Here is an 18,844-nt window from a genome sequence, read left to right on the forward strand (position 1 = left end):
CTCTTATAAACTCAAGAGGACATATGTCACATGAACATAACTTGAATTGGGTTAGTATTCATAAAACTGGTTGGTTTTCCAGCATAGCTTTGTCTGACACTGTTTTCTCAAAAAAACTAACCTTGTATGCTGAGCTTTTGATCCTTCAGTCTCTGGTTTTGAAACTTCACTGAGATTCATTTCTATCCAACAAACAGGAGTTCCAAACTTAGCTTGGAAGAATTTCCTGCATCTTATGGAAAATGGATGGGGTACAATAGGGCTGACAGGGATGTCTGCTTTGAACTCAGCAATTTGGAACTGCCTTTTAAGACTTCATGAAGGCAAATGCCCTCCAAAGTAAATCAACTGCAATGACTAAATAATCTCATCTACTAACCTGCTTTTTCTTAGCCTTGTTAAAATTACAATAAATATTTATTTAATTCAGTTGGATTGCGCCAAATTTTACTTAATTTTTCTGGAAAATCTTCTTAGCACTGTATACCTGTGTTAAGTTCAGCTCGTTCTCCCAACACAAAACTCATACAGCTCTTTTATTTTTTGCATGTGTGTTGGGGGTTTTTTTAACTTTGTGTGTGAGTACTGACGTGCCTTAATAGCCTTTGTCACTTGGCCAGTAGTCCACATAGTACAAGAATTATTAATGCCTGGATTTCTTGCTCCATTCACCTCCTATTAACACCTAACTTTCTTGTCTTATCAACCTTTAATCTCAATTGCTTCTCTAGCAAAATTTTTGCATGGAATTATGTCTACATCACTGTATTCAGCACACCAGCAGAATAAGAGCTGCTGCTGTTTGCCAAGCTAAAAGCTGAATTTCCTTTAATCATTGATTCCTTCTCATTCTTAATATCTAGAATATTTTCGCCAAGGACACAGGAGTGGAGTGAACCAGATGCACTAAAAAATGCCCCAGCATTAAAAACTGCATTTCCAGGTGTTGCCTCTGGTCTTAATAATTTTTTTCTTTTGTCTTCTTGTACCACTGCAGCTCCAAGCAGATTCCATCCTCATGCTTTACAACTTTAGTGGCCAGCCCAGTGGTGAGGCATTGGTGACTTTCCCAAGCCTGGATCTAGCTAAGAAAGCAGTGGCTGAGAAAAACGGACAGCTCCTGGGAAGCCGCTGTGTACAATTGTACCTGGTCTAACTCAGCACTCTCTGGAGGATGAGGAAAGGATGTTGCACTCAACACCGTGCCTTTTGCAAAATAAGAAGTCTTCCCTTGCGACCCAGGCAGCAACAAATGTGCCTTTTCAGCATAACATGTTGGAATGCAGAGTGGTGCATGTCCTGTGTTTAATTTGAAAAATGGCATATCCTATGCCAAAGATAAAGTGAAACCAAAAATGATGCAGTTAATTTACTTAATTTCTAATGTACCTGTGTAAAAAGAAGCAAACCCGCTCCTGGCATGTAGTTAATTCTGAAGACAGTCCAATAGCACTTCAGCTACCACAGCCATGGGCAAAACTTACTCAGTAGCATTTGAAGTGGAAAGCGATGCTTGAGTCGTTCAGATTCTTCTCTGTTTAGTTTTTAAGAGTTTACACTTGACAAAGTGTCTCATTCTTGTAGAGTTTAAATGTCTTTAGGAAAGTCTTTTGGAATGCATGGCTTACCCAGTTCAAAGCGTAGATCATATTGATTTTTGTTTCATTTTGTTCTTGACTGGAAAATATCAGGATGCTGGATCCCGAACGCAATTGTGCTTGTTCATGTTTTCGTGAGACATTGTTTTGCAAAAGCCATATTTGATCTTCTTACCAGTGTACTGCTGCCAACATGTAAAGCAAAAAAATAAAACCGACAGCAAAACCAGAAAAATCCTCTCTGCCCACCCGTAAATCCCTGCCCCCAGCCCTGAATTTTTAATCTCTACAGGACAAAAGTGGCACATAAACCTGAGTACTAATAAGTTATATTTTTTTATTTAAGCATAATAGCTTTCAGATACTGTATTAAAGATTTTGCTCTAGTTTATGTGCATGCAATTTGTTTACATCTTTAAACTACTTTATTTGTATATTATGAAACAACAAGATATGTTGAAATCTGAATTCTCTAGTGCATGCTTTTTTTCTTTTTCCCTGTGTGTATATACATAAGCTAGAAGTACTTTTACGTCATGTAGCATGTGTTTAAAAAAAGACATCTGCTGTAGAAGCACTAAATGACTTTGTTTTTACTGTGCCTTACTTCTAAACCATTCCAAGTGCAATACCAGCAGAGCAAAATGTAATGAATTCTGTTGTTGACATGTTCATGGATGCCTGAATTGATCTTTTTTGTTAGTGTACAATTTGAGTTGTACTTTAAAGAACTGAATGATGTATGCTTCTTTATATTACAATAAATAAAAGAGATGCTTACGATGTGCATTGCCCTCTGAAAGTAACTTATGCTTTGGTTTAATGTATTTTCCCGGAGCATCAGTCTTTGATAAAAAGCCTTACACGTTTCCCTTCTCCTAGATTTAGATAAGCATTTGTACTTTGTGCCAGTGGTGTGACTTTCCTGGTGGTTTTTTGGTTTTGTTTTTGGGGGTTTTTGCCTTTTTGCTTGTCCTGGTAAGATAGAAATCTGTATGATGCTTGTTTCTCTTGTAGTGCAACACTTTTTAGGCAACATGATGTAACTGTTTACATGCATGCTTAGTGTTCTCATTCTGTTGCCAGAGGAAACAAAGTATTGAACTTGAAATTGTGTTCGTGTTTGCGTTTAATTGACCTAATGGGTCACTTGCATTTCTGTGCAACCCAAAATGCTATGTTTGTCAGGATAGAGCCAGTCATCCTTTTTGTAGTGAAAATGGAGAAAGGGGAGGAAATCACATCAAGATAAGGTTTGTTTCTCTCTAGTCAGAAGTATCTCATGCCACATGCCATTTCATCATCAAAACCTCCCAAATTAGGTTCCAGAACAACCGGGTAGGACTGGAGGGAAAGATTTTTCGTTATTTTGAAGTGGGAATGTTTGCATTAATCTATTTTCAAGATTTGTCTTGGTGAAGTCTACCAAAAATCATAATTTTAAAGTAATTTGAATAGTAGAAAGGACTGCACAATGGTAATTAACATTGTCATTGTGCCTTGGAGGAAGATTTGGTTGCTATGTAGTCCATTTATTACACACAGTCTGCCATGGTCCAGCTGGTTAGGCTTTGCAGGCTCTTGAAAGATTCCTATTTTTCCTCTTATAAAACTGATATGGAACTTGTGGTTTTCTGCTTCCTTGGCAAGCTGAGGCAGAGCTGGAATGGAGAACCTCAGTCACATCAGACATGATTTAGATGTAAACACTCCCCCTACTAGTTTAACACCTTTATGGCTTAGTTGATAATGATCGCAGTTCAAGTGCAGTCCCACGCCCACATGACAAAACTGCAAAGAGGCTCTGCCATGTGCACAATATGTACCTAGCTGTCTATCACCCACCGCTGTTTTATTCCCTGTTTAGCATGAGATAGTGGAAATCAGATCTAGAAAGTGAACTTGGGGATGTTTCAGGCTGTGTGTTCTTGTGTGTGAAACCTAACACGTGGCACATGGGTGCAATGTGTCATTTTTAGCAGTTATCTGTGTAAAATAACTGCAAGGGCAGTGACAGCATTTTGGGTGGCCCAGAGTCCTTCGGGTGGGGGCCTGACAAGAGGCCAGACCTGGGGCTGCTCTTCCTCTGAACTTTCTTGCTTGTATTGAAAACTGCGCTCTTGTCTAAAAGAATAAAAGAGGGGGAAAAAGAGAGGAACGGTAAAAACCAAAGTGCTGCTGGCATAGGGCGGTGGATGAGGCAGGAATCCATCAGGATCACAGAATATTCCAGGTCGGGAAGGACCCACAAGGAGCATCAAACCCAACCCTTTCGTGAATGGCCCACCTGGGGATCGAACCCACGACCTCGGCGCTATCGGCGCCACGCTCTGACCGGGGGGACTGATCCCGTGAGGGGACGGTCCCGGCCGGGCACCCGCGGCCAGCGGGGGCTGAAACTCCGCCAGCCGCCTCTTGTTTCGCCCTTTTGCTCGGTAAAAGCGGAACGGCCGTGCTGGAGCGGTCCGGTTCCCCCGGGGCTTCGGCTCCCCGGCCAGAGGGGTCGGGCGGGGCCGGACTTGGCCTTTAAAGTTTTCTGGCCCTGCCCGGCTCTGAGCCGCCCCTCCCAGGCCGGGGCAGCCCGCAGGTTCGTGCCTCAGCTCTGGGGGGCTCTGCCGGGCCCTGGGGTGAGGCAGGGAACTCTTGGCAGTTCAGCTGTGCTCACAGTGACCCCTCAGCTTCACCTCGCAGCCGCAGCCACCAGCAGCGTCCCTTTGGCGTTGCCCACCTGTAATTGTGTTGCAGTCGCTTTATAGCTGATGGGCTGGCTTCAAGTCCAAGAGCTCTCCTTCACAGATGGAAGATAAGTACTTGCAGCACACGTGTTTGGATGACGGCTTCCATCACTGGAGAGGGCTAGGAACCTGGGGTAAGGCCTAAGTGTTTTTTAATCTTTGATGAATGCCTTTACTTCCTGTGATTGAAGTTTTAGACTGTGCTGTGTTGCAAAGCCTTATCAGAGGAATCACTATCTTTACATACACGTAGCTTAACAGAAAAATTAAAAAAAACATAAAGCTTTAACTGTTTCACCGAAGAAGAAGGGAAGTTTGGTAAAGAACTTGATTTGTCTTTTCCTGTTGTTAAAGAAAGGGTCCTCACACTCAGCCACAAAATTTGATTCTCAAAAAGAAGCTTCTTCTGTGCTTGTAATCAGCAAGCTCCCTCACCTGCATTTGTGTTGCCATGTTGTATAACTGAGGAACAAAATTACTGTTGTTTGTACTCCTTCTCCTAGTTTCACACTTCTGATAGTGCTGGTTTTGAGATGATTCATTTAGTAATTTCTAAAATTCCATTCTCTTGATACTGATAATTTTACCTAGAAATGATTTCTATGTTGGCCCATCCCATGGGATGTTCCTGCCCAGCTTAGAGAGAAGATAGCTTATTCTTATTATTTTTTTTCGAGATGAGACTGAAGAGTTTGAAATGGCCATTGTCTATTTCAAAAGTTGCAGCTGTGCATCCAGATCAGGTGTTTCTTGTTGGGATTTCTCATTTGCAGAGCAGACTTGCCCAAGACAGGCTTATAAGTTTTGCTTGTTTATGTAAACTAAGGTATTTTCAACAATTATTTTATTAGTGAAATTCAATTCCTCATTTTTTTAGAAGAAAAAAGCTTTTCAGCACCTTCAGTTTGAAATAGTATTTGTTCTATTTCAGTCACTTTAAATGAACTGCAAGCCTGGCAATTTAACCTGTTGGGTCCTGCCTTATACAGAACTGTATTTGACAAAATCTGTTAAAAAGTATTTTGAGTCTACCACTAAAAGTGTCTTCTAAAAGCTGATTGCATCTATGAATAACTTGAAATATTCTAAAGCAGAAAATTCCTGATATGTCTGTAGTCTGCAGGTTTGCCTGTAGTCTATTTAAAATGTCACCTTTTTAGATCTACTTGTTTTAAAGTTTTTTATAAAGATAATCCAAACTAAACAAGAGACCTGACTTTTTACCCCTTTTTTCTTTTTATATAATCAGGTGAGGGCTACTGTATTTTTTAGCTGGATATGCAGTTGAAATGCAACTATTCAAATAAATATGACAATATGTTAATTTAGACTTGCTAATTACAATTTCTTTTATTGCTGTGTTATTATAATTATTTTACTTTAAATACATTATTTTTAAAAAAATAGTTTGTTGCTTTCTGTGTGCTTGCTGATAATAAAAAGTAGAGTTTAAATAAAATGCCTTCCCTTCTGTAAACATTACTAAGGTCCTGCTCTAATTCTATCGATTTAATGTTAGCTGCGTCTTTGAGAGAATATCTTTTGCTGCCAGTAGATGTCCCCTTTCCATCGGGGTTCGCAAGGAAGGGGCTTGAAACGCAACTGCTTTGGAGCCGGGAGTTCCGTGTTCCCAACTGCAGCAGGAGCTTCAGTGTACTCAGGGAACACTCTGCTGCCTGTTAGCCTTAAAATCGGAGGTCACTTTGCCGCTCATAAAATTGTTGACTTAAGTTTGTTGTGTTGTTTTTTTCGTTTGGTTTTATTTTCTTTTGTTCAAATTTGTTCTTGTTTTTCTATTCTGAATGTTTTCTACGTGTTCATTGATATTCAAGATAGTTGCTTTGAAATGTACAAATTGATTTCAAATTGTGAAAATCACGGTTGTATCTGGCTGCGTTTAGTTGGAAAAAATTAACTTTTACAAACTGCTGTACAAAAAGAAATCGATAAAATGTTTGCTAGAGATTCAGTGGCAATGATTGGACAAAAGGAGTGCTTTAAGTGTCACCCCAATGTGAACATACTGTGTTAGGCCAAAAATGAAATAAAAATGACTCTTTAGTCTTCTGGCTTTAAGAAAGATAACATAACCCAGCAGCATAATGTCAAGGCTTTACAACCGATTAAATTTTGTAGCAACAAATATGATTGCAGCCTCAGCTGGACCAGCCTTTGGTTGTGATGGCTCCCTGCTCCCAGCTGGCAGAGCCGAGGGCTGTGGCTTTGCTCTGCTGATTGATTTAGTTGCCCTTGGCCCTGTGGTTGGCTCCTGGTTCCCGTGTGTGGTAACATGGCCTCGATATTGGCAGGGCTGCTCTCAAGGAGGTGGGAACTTCCTCAAGTTGTTCGTTCAGCTCCTCACTGCTGAGGATTGTAAACTACTGTTGGCAGAGAGTAAATTTGTTGTTCTTGTTGGTTTTAATCCTTGTCTCTCAGGTAATTTCCTTTGGTTGTGTTTAGCACCATAAACTGAGAGCCTTTGAGAATTCTCCTTGTGGAGGATCCCACGAGATACTCACTCACACTAGAGTGTGCAGATAGTATAGAAAGAAGTGTAAAAATGGGGAGAGGTTTTTAATGCTTAGCGTTAGATCTTGAGTTGCTTTAGCACTTGCCACATTTCGGAACTGCCTAATTTTTTCAAGAGAAACTGGGGAAGCATGGGGAGTTGCATATCAATAGTTCCACTATTTAAAAAAAGGAACAAACAAACACTCTCACCCACAACCCTTAACCCTCAAACACGGGAGTTGTCTTTGTAAATTTCTGTTGCTTTGAAATCTGGGAGCATTAAACTGGGCCTTCTACTGCTCCTAGACCTTCCAGGACATTTTTCTCTTGTTGAGCAATAAGTGAAAATAAGAAGAACATGTTGTGTTGCTTTTCATTTGGGAAAGCAGCTTTTACAATAGATCTGATGAACGTGCAATTGTTCTGGTTTATACCATTCTCCTGTACTGATCCCTACCTTTCCAGCTTGGCTGTTATAACATTGTAACTTTCGAAAGGTTTTTTTTTGGTTGCTATTTGGTTTTAATCATTCCCTGTTATCAGCACTTTATCTTCTGCTTGCTGGAGGTAGGGGAAAAGTTAATGTGCTACTGTCACAGATCACTTGTGTGTGTATATTCCCTTCTAAAATAACTTAAGATGTTTGAATTTCATGCAAATGTAACTTTTAAAATTTGTATTTGTGTTAAAAAGTATTCAAAATCTTTACTCTGGGTACATTTAAAATACTTAAAAGTATGCAAGAGAGAAATGAGGAAATATTGTTATATTTCTTCTTACTACTATCAACAAGAACAGGTGAGAAGTAGAAGGAAATAACAGAATAACTGAAGAGAGGAAAACTGAAGTATTTTGGGGAGGGGGAGTCTTACAGGAATTTTCTGCAACAAGCTCCAAAAAACTGATGGAAATGATGGGTGATTGTTGGAAAAATCTCTATTGTGTGCAATGGAATAGCATTAGAATTTAGCTGTCTTTGCTCCATTGAATAAAACCTTGTGGGTTTGTCAGGAAAAGTAAGGTCTTTTCCTGCTGTTTTCTGAACTAATTCAGTGTTGGGGATCTCTCTGGGGCTGCTTTCAGTAGGGATGGCAGGCACACAAAATTCTGCTGTGGGAGAAATGCAAAGATGTGGTGGAACTGCATGGTGCAAAGGCTGGCAAGGAACAGCTCCTTCCTCATCTCTGGTCAGCGCATGAGAGGTTAAAGTGAGAAAAGGACAGTCTGAGCCTTATCTGGAGCATAACATTGGTCAGTACCACTTAGTCCAAGGAATTCTTAGTTAAACATGCCCTGAAAATATGGGACTCATTCCCATTGGATTCAGTGTGTCCTTCTCTTGTTTGATGCAATGCAGTCCTTGTGCAATTGTGAACTTTACTGTGAAAATCCACACAAGCTACACTGCATAATAACTGTAGTAATAGCATTAAATTAAAATGTTCTTGAAAAGGTCATTACTTCTTTTTTTTGTTTGTTTGTTTTGAGGTGGGGTTGGTTGGTTATTTTGCTTTGGCTTTGTTTTTTTTGAAAAGCAATGCAAAAATTTAGAAAAACAATCAATTTTGTTTAGTTTTACTGACAAGAAATCTATGCCTGGGAATATAAACTTTCAGAATGCTTACAGTGCTCTGTGTGTGTGGTATTTACCTTTTAAATTGTTCTAAAATGTTTTATCAAAAGTCAAGTACATCATATTCGTGATGGGATCTGGGGCACAAGTTGGATGATGATCTGCAGGCCATAAGGAGATACATCTTAAACTAAAGTTAGAGTTACACCTGGTAGTTCCCATTACAGTAATAGACCATTTCTCTTGCTTGTGAGGAGGAGAAGGCTTATAAGGATGGCAGCTTCCATATTTTCAATGAAATGTGACTTCTGTTTGTCTTTAAAATTAATTTTTTTGCTCAGCTAAAAGATATTTATGACAGATAACAGCATGTCAGTGGTTTTTTTTAAAGTGACCTGATCTTACCTTGTAAGAAGTAAGCTCCCAGAAAAGAAAGGATTCCAAATTTTCAGGTTATGGGGACTGTTTTGGAGATGATTTGGGGAAGAAAGAAAATTGTAAGGCCATAGACCTAGACCCTGATGATACACCACAGAGAGTATGCTAACAACAGGGGAAATTGTGCATGCAGTGGTGGCAATATTTTGGGTTTGTAGATTCTTTGTTATTTTTTTCCCTTCTGTTCACTGGCACCAGGTTCCACCAGCGGTTCCTTGTCAGACACAGCTACTCTGGAAAAACAGCACATTGCTGCTGCAGTGTAGGAGCTCACTGCTGGAGTGGGCCTGAAGATCTTCCAGCTACAGAGCAAGTTCAGTGCTGGATATTGTAGCCTCCAGAAGGTTTGTAATGACCAGGCTAATGACTCTTGTAATGGTTTAGGAGATGGGATGATTTTCTGACCTGTTTTGAACAGGAAAAGCAGGTTGCAAACGTGCTGAGGAGGCAGCATCAGCCCACATTGCTGGCAGGCTGGGACGAGCTGGTGGCAAAGGGCAGCACTGCTGGCAGTCTGCTCTTGGGGTAACTCTGGGAAGCCACGAACAGAAAAATCAGTCAAAGAGCATTGTGGATTGAACTAAACCAGCTCTGAGCTAGGCAGCTCCAGAACTCAGCTGAGCACAGCTCCGTCGGGAAGCTGGGCAAGCAGGAATGCAGTTACCAGCACAGCTCTGCTCATGTTGCTGGTCTCATGAACTGTAGTCACAACTGATTATAAGTTATAGACTCTAGAATTTTTTGAGACAATTAGGATAAACCAAAGTGGGGGAAAGGAGGGGTTGCTGGATACAGTTGCAGTTTGTTCATTGCATGTCTATCATTGAGCATAAATGAAGGTTTAGTCTCTAGATACAGAGCAGGAAATAGGATTTGAAATCAGAAGGAAGAGCCAAGGAACAGTGTTTCTTATGCCAGCACCTCAGTTTTCATCCCTCTAAATAAGACTTAGTAAGGGGGAACATGCAATATCTGTGTTGATGTCACTGTAAAATCACATAACTTTGAGGAGTAATTATGGAGCTAGTGAAGAAACAGACACCCCTGGCTCTCGGAGCCCTTGAGTTTGTAACTTGCATTTGAGTCAGAAATCCTTCAGAAGAGCTATTACAGAATTAGAGTAACTTTTGAATTATAATTAGCAAGCACAGCATCTCTCTTCAGAAATTCTTCTCATTCCTATGTATTGTTTTTTATTTCAGGAATATTCAATTTCATATTTACTTTAGATACAAAATTTGTGAATTATACAGGGGGAAAATGGTTGCTCTTCAGCAGACTATGGCACTGAAAATTGAACTCTGCAAACTCTTTGTGTAAGAGGACTTGCATTTTTTCCTGAATGCTCAAAACCACTGCCATCCCCACCCCCACTTGAATGGTTTTCTCTATTGTTCAGTGTACCCAGGAAAAATAAGATTTTGTGGTTTGTAATTAATTTTTATTTTTTACCCACATAAACCATAGGGTGTTTTTTTTAATTTTCGTATTAAAAACACTCCATCGTTAGTTCCCCAAATCAACAGTGGAACACTGAAACCCTAGAGATGAGATTTCCAGTACCTTTCTTTTTCAATACCTTTTGAACAGGCAGTGCTTTGCAGATCCCTGTTTAGATGGTGTTGTGAGAGAGCAGCTGTGCAGAATGGTAACTGCTGTGACAATCCCCTTCACTGGGAGATGTTGGAGTTACCAGTTACCCTCTCTTCTCTCCTAAATGGGTTCGCTGTTGTGCTTTAGGAATTGCATAAAGACCTTTCATGCTTGCTGCCCTTCAACCACTCCAAACTTGATAGATGTTTTTCATGAATGGCAAACAAAACCTAAGCTCTCAACCTCACTTCTCCACCAGTGGTGAGGTTTGCAACCATCAGTAAAATGGAAAACAACCCAAACTAGTACCTGTCACTGTGGTGGCACTACAGTGCCAAAAGGAGTAAAGTGTGATAGGCTTGTTTTGGGGTTTTTAAATATGAAAATGAAAGTGGCAATTTATAGTAAGGATGACATAATAATATGAGTGTGAAAGGAAAGCTTTTGTCCTGCCTTGTGATGCTCATGAGCAGCTGCTCAGATTGTGCTTCCAGAACACCTTAGTGGCACAGCCTAGACCATGTCTGGTGTTTGTATATTCATTCCCTCTTCAGAATATCCCCTGTTCAGTATGGTGGGTACTCTGTAAGCTCTGCATAGGGGGTTATCTGCCATGGGGTTCTCTTGAACCTCTCCCTGCATGGACTGCACACACAGGCTGGGCCAGCAATCTGCCCAGAGCAACACCCCAGGTTTGCTCCGATATGCCCCAAGTATAGATTTTGTTTGTGGAATGAGCTCATCTGGTTTTGGCCACATTTGAGTACATTTGAAGCATGAGGTTAATATTTAGTCTAAAATTATCTTTGTTTTCCACACAGTATCTCAACACTGAATAAGATCAGCAACTTGTGATTTTTTTTTTTTTTAACTCGCCCCCTCCTCACATAAATTGTTCAGACTTTCACTCTGAGGAACAAAGAAAGTTGGGGTTTTTAAGTAATTTTTTGTGAACACAGTAAATGCAGTTCACTTCAGACCAATAATCAAACCACACATACAGCCTTTTGTCTTAACTCTATTGAAGTATTAAAGATAATGTTCTCTTGATAATGCTTCATGATGGGAAAACATTCCTCTCTTTCAAAAATGCCTTTGCATTTATCTTACTGCAGTGTTCCCTTAAAGATTGCTAATGTGGAGCTTTATAAATAATCCTTGCTGCACTGCTGTAAAAGTAATTTAATGGACATTTCTGGGAGGACAGGCTGATGGGAGGGTATTTATAGGAAGTATCAAGGGGTGCCTGACAAAGTGAGGTGGATGGTTTGGCTTTTAAGGGGAGCTGGGAGTGAAGCTCGGTGTCACTGCTGATGAACAGACAGCTCTGCTGTGCAGGGTGAGCACACTCTGTGCCTCCTGTTTCCAGCCCACCCAGCCTGTTCTGAGAACAGCTCAGCTCTGCAACCCTTGTAAACATTGCTCCAGCTGTGTGAAGCCACTGGAGCGGCTACAGTAGTTGCTGGAAGGCCAACCAAGGCCAGCCTTAATTATGCAGACAAAAAAGAGAAAATAATTTAAATGTTCCCAACACTGAGCAAACAACAAAGATTTCCTCTTAACCCTGCTACAGCAGGAACACCTTTTCTCTGAAGGACATGCTTTTTTTACTTCCAAAATGGCTCCTCTGCCTGAAAGCCTTCACTGAATCATCAGTCCTACCTGGCCATGCCTCTGAATCCAGCCTCTTTTGTCAGGTATCTTTTTTCTTACAAAGGAGAGTTTTCTGTGCTAAATTCTGCACTACTTTTAGAAAATAAGTCTACAGAGGGTTATTTTGTTTTGATTCTTCTCACTTATTTTTTTTTGAGGCATCCACTGTGGGATACCAGGAATCTGTTCTGTAAGAATTAATGCTGCCTTCCTTAAATACACTTTCATGTGTCCTTTTCTTTAGTTTTGCATCTGTTTTGTGGAAACCACCAGTTGTGCAATACTGGCTTTCAGGTAGTACCTCCAGTGGCAGGGGCAGATGGAAGACTTTCTGGGCAGTTGTGCATGGCTGGTGTTGGAAACAATTGTTTTATATGGTTTGGATGCTTCTCTACTGCTGTCGGAACAAGAGAGGGACATCAGATTAATTGTTTACATATAAATTATTCATTACTTTTAAATTAATAAAACTAGAAGCATACGTTAAAAATTTCTAGGGTTCATCAGCCGCTATCTGTTAGTTAAGTGAATGTGATGTTGGGGCATAAATAAGGCATTAGATGAACCCGAGCATCTTTTCATAACAGCAGAATTTTGGAGCTGGAAAGGAGAACTTTAAATATGAAATAATAGAAACAGAATGGAGTGAGATAATGCTATCTAACCAAGAGCTGGCAGGAGGCATTGCTGCCATTGCAGATGCGAGTTGCAGATAAGAAAAGCCCCTGAATAGCTCTGTCCTGCCTCCTCCCCACATGTTTTCTTCCTCTGGGAGTACAGGGAGAGCCAAGGGTTGGATGTGAACCACCCAAACCCACCTGATCCTAACTGGGAACTCGTCCTTCTCTTCTCCTCCCAAGTGGAATCTGATATGGATACATTAAGTCACATGGAGGGGAAAAGAACAGATGCATCTTAAATTTCCTTCAGTGTGGGGCTGACTTCAGATGGTGAATTTTTCTGGGAGTAGGGAGGGAAATTGCTGATAAAGCTCTGAATTGTTGAAAGTTTGAGTTACGGGAAAGATCGGTGATGGAACAACTCATGATCAATATGTTTGCAAAGACTGGGATTAAAAGGTGCACTTTGTAACCAATAAGACTCTAAAATGCTTTCTATATGTGACCTGAAATGTCAACCAAAACATATATTGAGTTCTGGGAACTGGAGATCATAGTACTTAACAGAGATTTTATGTTATCTCTGTGGGACATAGTGGAAAATAACTCGGAATTCAAATGATGATTGCTTAAGAAAACATTTACCTTAGTGGCCTGCACAAACCTAGATAATTACGTAATACCTGCTTGAAGCTCACCTTTATTTCAGCTGGCCATGATATTTCTTGAATCTTGACTTTTTAAATATTAAACACTTGCTGCATTCCAGCTGAATGGAGACTATCTTCTTGGTGACTAACATGATTTTTTTGCATTTATTTGAAGTACCTCACGATAGAAAGTGGGTTAAAACAAAACTGTAGCACAAATTGTCTATGGTACAGTGATACTGTACATCCTAAGATATCTGTGTATTTTACCAAAGCTTTTTCAGTGCTGTGATGTTCTGCCCTGTGTGAGCCTTGTAGTTCTAGTGTATTTTCAAAAATTGAATGCCCAGCAGGGAGCCTCCAGTATAGCCAACAGCTACTAGGAATTATTTGTGCTTCTCTGGCACATGTACTGCAACTCTTCCTGGAGTTATGCCTTTTGAATGAGGAACCTGCTCTGTTGGTATTTCAACTGAGTGGATGAAGTGCTGGAGGGCTGGGTCACTTGCTAAAATGTCCTGAGGTCTCAGTTTTTAAATTCACCATGTGTGAGGATAAGGAACGCCTTGCAGTTACCCAGATTACTTTAACTAGCATGAGTTAAGTGTGATTTAGATTGTGAATCTGTGTTTAATCATAATGCTCAGAGCAATCAGGTTAGTTGTTGTTTTGTTTTTTAAAAAAGACATAGGAATAGAAATAGATAAACAACCGGCCCCATGTTTAGTCTGGTTGCATTTATACTGTGTGAGAAAGCTCTCTCTTTGTGCAGTAATCAACTTTGCTCTTTCTTTCCCCTTCTGATAACCTTACTAAAGGGTTTAGCCTTTGTGTCTTTAGCTTTTACAGCCATTATCCCTTTCAAGTCTTCTAGAAGATTTATCCAGGTTTAATCTCACCTGATACCCCCTTTCTTCCAGATTGTACTCTTTTGAGTAGGAAAGTTGGGCCACCCTTTTAGTTACAATAAAGGCTGTTTTCCTTCCATACTTATGTAAACGTTTCCAGCCATTAAGCATCAGTTCTTTTACTAAATTGCTCAAGTGTTTTGCCTCAATGAGGTGTGGAATTCTCCCCCTTCGATAGATGCTGCCCCTTGCTGTGGAACAGCTTCACGGAGGCCCTGTGTCAGTCTGTGCACTGAAAGCAGCACTGTGGTTGTATCACCTTACTGCTGGCTCTTCAGAGAGACCAAACACTACTGAGCACCACTCAAGGGGAGCAGATTTCCAACCTTTTCTCCTTCATAGGCTTCCCAGCATTTTCTTGTTCTATAAGCAAATCTCCCCTGAACTCACCCTGTGGTCAGCCCTGTGATGAAGAATTAGCAGTGCTACCAGAAATTCAGGCTCCGCTTTCAGTTGGATTCATTGTATCTTGGTTAGCTGTCAGCCATTTGCCTCTTCTGGCTGTAGGACAGTCCAGGCATTATTAATTAGAGGTAGAAGCAGGAGGGACTTCACTGGAGTTTGGTACAGAGGGACACTGTAGAGGCTGTGAACCTCCTGATGAGCCCTGGCTGGTTCAGTGCAGGCAGACCAAAGCTGCTTCCCCTAGTGACCTTTCTGCATGTGAGATTTCATCTCCTATTCCTGCTTGCTTATGTTTGTTTTGTGGGAGTACTACTGAGAGTAAAGTGATTCAAAATACACAAATGGAGAGAAATAATTCAAACTGCATGTGATCTTAAACCTCCTTCTCAGTTGCAAATAGAAAGCTAAAGCTGGTTTTCCATTAACTTCTTGCTTTAAGCCAAATGTCTGTGCCTTTTGGGGAGCTCACAAAGTCTAACTTGGATTCAGGTGCGTGTTTCGTGAGCACTCACACTTCATTTGCCAGACAAAGAGACTCCAGACATTTGTCCTTTGTCAGCTTTTTTCTTACCCCTGACTTTTCTTAGAACTGCGTAGGATCTCTACATGAATTAAATGTTATAACGCACTGGCCCCACCCCCAAGCTGCAATTTGCCTTCTTAAAAAAAAAACCAACAAAATCCTAAAAAAAGTCCTTTTACTGTTGAGAGCAGGATCCCGATGGTGCCTATGTGACTCAGAGAGTGTCAGTAACACCAAGTGAAGGTTTGACAGTGATGGCTTGTTTAAACAAATTTGAGAGCTTGGGAGACACTCCCAGAACCGCTGAACAACTGAGCTCCTTGAATATCAATAACGTGATTTCTTTCTTGTTAACTTCACCTCTGAGGATATTTTATGTTGCATGGAGCCAGTGCTGATTCTGTTTGCTGGGCCCATCTGCAGCACATCTCTACTGTCTGCAAAGAGGCCTTCAGTGATAAACCACCTGAGTGTATTTTGGATGAAAGAAACACCAGGTAGCTTGAAAACTACGTTACAAGCTGAGTGTAAAGACAGCATTTAATTGCTTTCTAAATTTTTTCCTCTTTGATTATGAAAGACGGAGTGGCTGTTTAAATACAATATTTAATGTCACTCAGAATTGTACTGTTTTTAGGTTATGTCCTTCCAACCAAACAGGAATATTTTTTTTGGTCATAAGTGGTAGAATTGCATTTTACTCATCTGGTCCAGATGGTGTTTGACCTGCTAAGAGTTCATATGCTGTTGGAAAAAATATTGAGTTTAGTGTAATATTTGTGAAAATGATACAAAGTCATGAAGGCACAGTCCCTGGGGGGGGGGTCCAGGCGAGAGGGCACAAATGGCACAGAAAAACTGAACAATTAACATTAGAACATGCCCTGCTTAGCCAGTGATATGTTCAACTGTTGCTTATCTAAAAGATGGTTTTTGCAGCTTTACTGCTGTCTAAAAAATCTCTCACGAAATTCTTTTTAGATATACTTTCCTGCTTTCTGCTATGAAGTAGTTGAGGTCAGCCTTTTGTGGGAGTGGAAGCCTGTAATTGGAGACAGACCTGCTCAGTAACCAAAATATTTTCTCTTTTTTCTTTTTCCCCTTTTCTCTGTCTTTTGTATGTTTTGTATTTCTCTTTCTAGCTAAGGAAACCTTACTGGATTCCAGTGTCATTTTAGCAGCTGGATTAGTTCCAAAGGGTTTAGGCTCAGGCAAGCAGCATTTGAGTCTCTCAGCAAACTCTGCTGACAGCCACAAAATGTATGGCTGTGCCTCTCCAAGACACGATGTCATTCAGCCCAGCATTTGGCCAGTGTTGGATTGCTTGTTATCCCTCATTGTTTGTGCAACTTTTCCATTATAACTTCTGTCAGTGGTGAGGTCAGATGGCAATGATGACATTCTTGGCATAGCTTCTTTTTTCATATCCTTAGAAAAAAATAATCCCATAGTAGCACTTAATTCAGTTTCAGTATTGCCTTATTTGTCCTATTGGCTTGATGGCTTGTACTCCTCCTCCAGCTACTGTGACTACAGCCAGGCAAATGTCACAGGGTGGTATTTGCTGTTACTCAAATAAAGTTATCCTTGACCTCTTGTATTTGCTTTCTGTTGAAGATTTTATTAGCAAATTTTTATTCCTGGTAAGGGAAGAAATGGTGGGAAAATGGAAATGCAGAAATTCATGTACTGACAAAACAGTGTGTGCTGATCAGTGCAGCTGGAGACAGAAACAATTACAGCAGGAACCAATCACACAGCACGGACCTGAGCACGAGCTGCTGTGACAGGCAGGTGTGAGGATTAATGTCCTGTGAGCAACCTTTCCACATGGAGACCCTGCCTAGAAAACACACAGGGTAAAGTTGAACCGGTGGCAGTTAAACTGGAAATCTGCATATCTGCTGTCAACTGCAACTGTTTTTGACCTGTAAATGCTTGTTGCACCTTTCTTATGGTGCAACTCTTAAAATGGCAAAACTTGAAAGTAAACCTTAATTCATTAAATCATAGAAAACCAGTGCTTTGGACAGTGTGCAGCAGCTCTGGAGACACTTGTTCAAAGACTGAAGACTGGAAAAATCTGTTCTTGCATCATACTTGGAGAATTTCCTACTTGAAAACAGTGACATACTGACTGCTAGAAGTTTGTCTTGTCCTTTTCCAACACTTTGCAAGAACGACTTGGCTGGTGAATACACCAGGGATTTCATGGGATATTTACAAATGGATCCTTTTATTTCTGTGAGAAAAAAATTTATGATGCATGTAGGACAACGTTCAGCTATTCTGTGCTGTGCATTTGTTGCAGTGGTGTTGCCACCTTGGCAGAGAGGAATCCAGCACACCTTTCGTACCAAGCTGTACTAAATTTAGGAAGGCAGCCCTGACCTTTCATGCCTTGTCCTAAAAAATGCTCTATGCCAGCTTAAATTGTTCGTGTAACAGCCAGCACCTCTGGTATGTGGAGAAGCTGGGCTTAGGAACTTGTGTCTCTGATACCAGAATCTGCAGTCCTTCATGTGGGGAGGTGGTTACTGAGAGATGCTGCAGTTGTTCATGTGTAGGGTGGTTATTGTTTTTTATAATTGCCTGTTTTCTAGAAAATATTTTCCTTCCCAACTGTCAGGATTTTCAGTGCACTGCTTCCTTGTCTTTCCTGCTTTTTATTACAAGAAGGACCTTTCTAAGTCATCATTTATCATTCCATTGTTACAGGAACTTGTAGGAGTAGTTGTTCCCTTTTCCCTCCAACTTATTCCATATGATACCACTGATTATCCAGTACTGCATTCCCAAGCGATATTTTCATATCGAGTCCTCTTTAGGCGCATCACTTCTCTTTGATCAAAAATTACAGAAAAGAACAAGCACAGACTACAAACATTCTTCCAGCTCTTACCAGCAGGTGTCACAGCAATGACAGTAAGGAAGAGATAAGTATTATCTTTCTCAGTTCCAATTAAAAACCCCGATGAAATGAAAACTTTACATTTGCAGGAACAGCTTGAGAACTTGTATAGCCTGACTTTTCTAGTGGATCAATCTCTTCAAAAACAAGATCCATGGAACATCCAAGTCTTTACAAAGTAAATATTTTTTTTCTATTCTTTCTGTATCTTAGTCTTTTTTCCTTCTGTTTTCTTTTGCATCTACCAACTGTTAACAAAGGTAACAGTAGGTTATTGTAAAATAATTTCTTAGAGGATCTCTGCAAATGACAATGCTTTTTGTGTGTCAAGAATGATTGACTGACTGATAAACATTATCCTTTTACCAGGCAGAAGAGAAGTTAACTTCCTTACCAGAGAAGTCTGTACGCAAAACTATGCATGAATTTAAATATATTGACAATTCTTTTTTCTTTTCCATGGCCTTTTACATACCTCAATACTTTACTCACTACAGCAGTGGCTACTTCCCGAATACTGTTATTGTAAATTAATTTAAGCAAGAGGCAAAGAAAAAAGGTGGGGAGAAAACAGCTCAGTCCTCACCTCATTCACTCCAGTGGAGCACATGGTGGATTCAGAGCATACAGTGGTATTTTGAGTTAGGGAGGGAGAGAGAGAGGTTCAGAAACAAGCAGCAGGAAGAAGACGGCACAAGCAGTGCCGAGGAATATTGTAAAAAAGTA

General features: G+C 40.4%; 1 protein-coding gene across 6 annotated transcripts in view; it reads left to right on the forward strand.

The window, feature by feature from the left end:
- The window catches only part of ESRP2 (epithelial splicing regulatory protein 2), a 46,430-nt gene extending 44,049 nt beyond the window's left edge, over nt 1-2,381 (forward strand). For all 6 annotated transcript variants that reach the window (XM_042027460.1, XM_042027463.1, XM_042027465.1 and 3 more), the window contains one exon: nt 998-2,381. In XM_042027460.1, the coding sequence (XP_041883394.1) occupies nt 998-1,156 (159 nt within the window). In that variant the 3' untranslated portion in view covers nt 1,157-2,381. The remainder of the gene's footprint in view (nt 1-997) is intronic.
- Nucleotides 2,382-18,844: the final 16,463 nt, after the last annotated feature.

Source organism: Corvus kubaryi, unplaced genomic scaffold (assembly GCF_017639235.1).
Source record: "Corvus kubaryi isolate FWS band 111438036 unplaced genomic scaffold, C.kubaryi_AGA036_p1.0 37300, whole genome shotgun sequence".
In the NCBI taxonomy this organism is placed as follows: domain Eukaryota; kingdom Metazoa; phylum Chordata; class Aves; order Passeriformes; family Corvidae; genus Corvus; species Corvus kubaryi.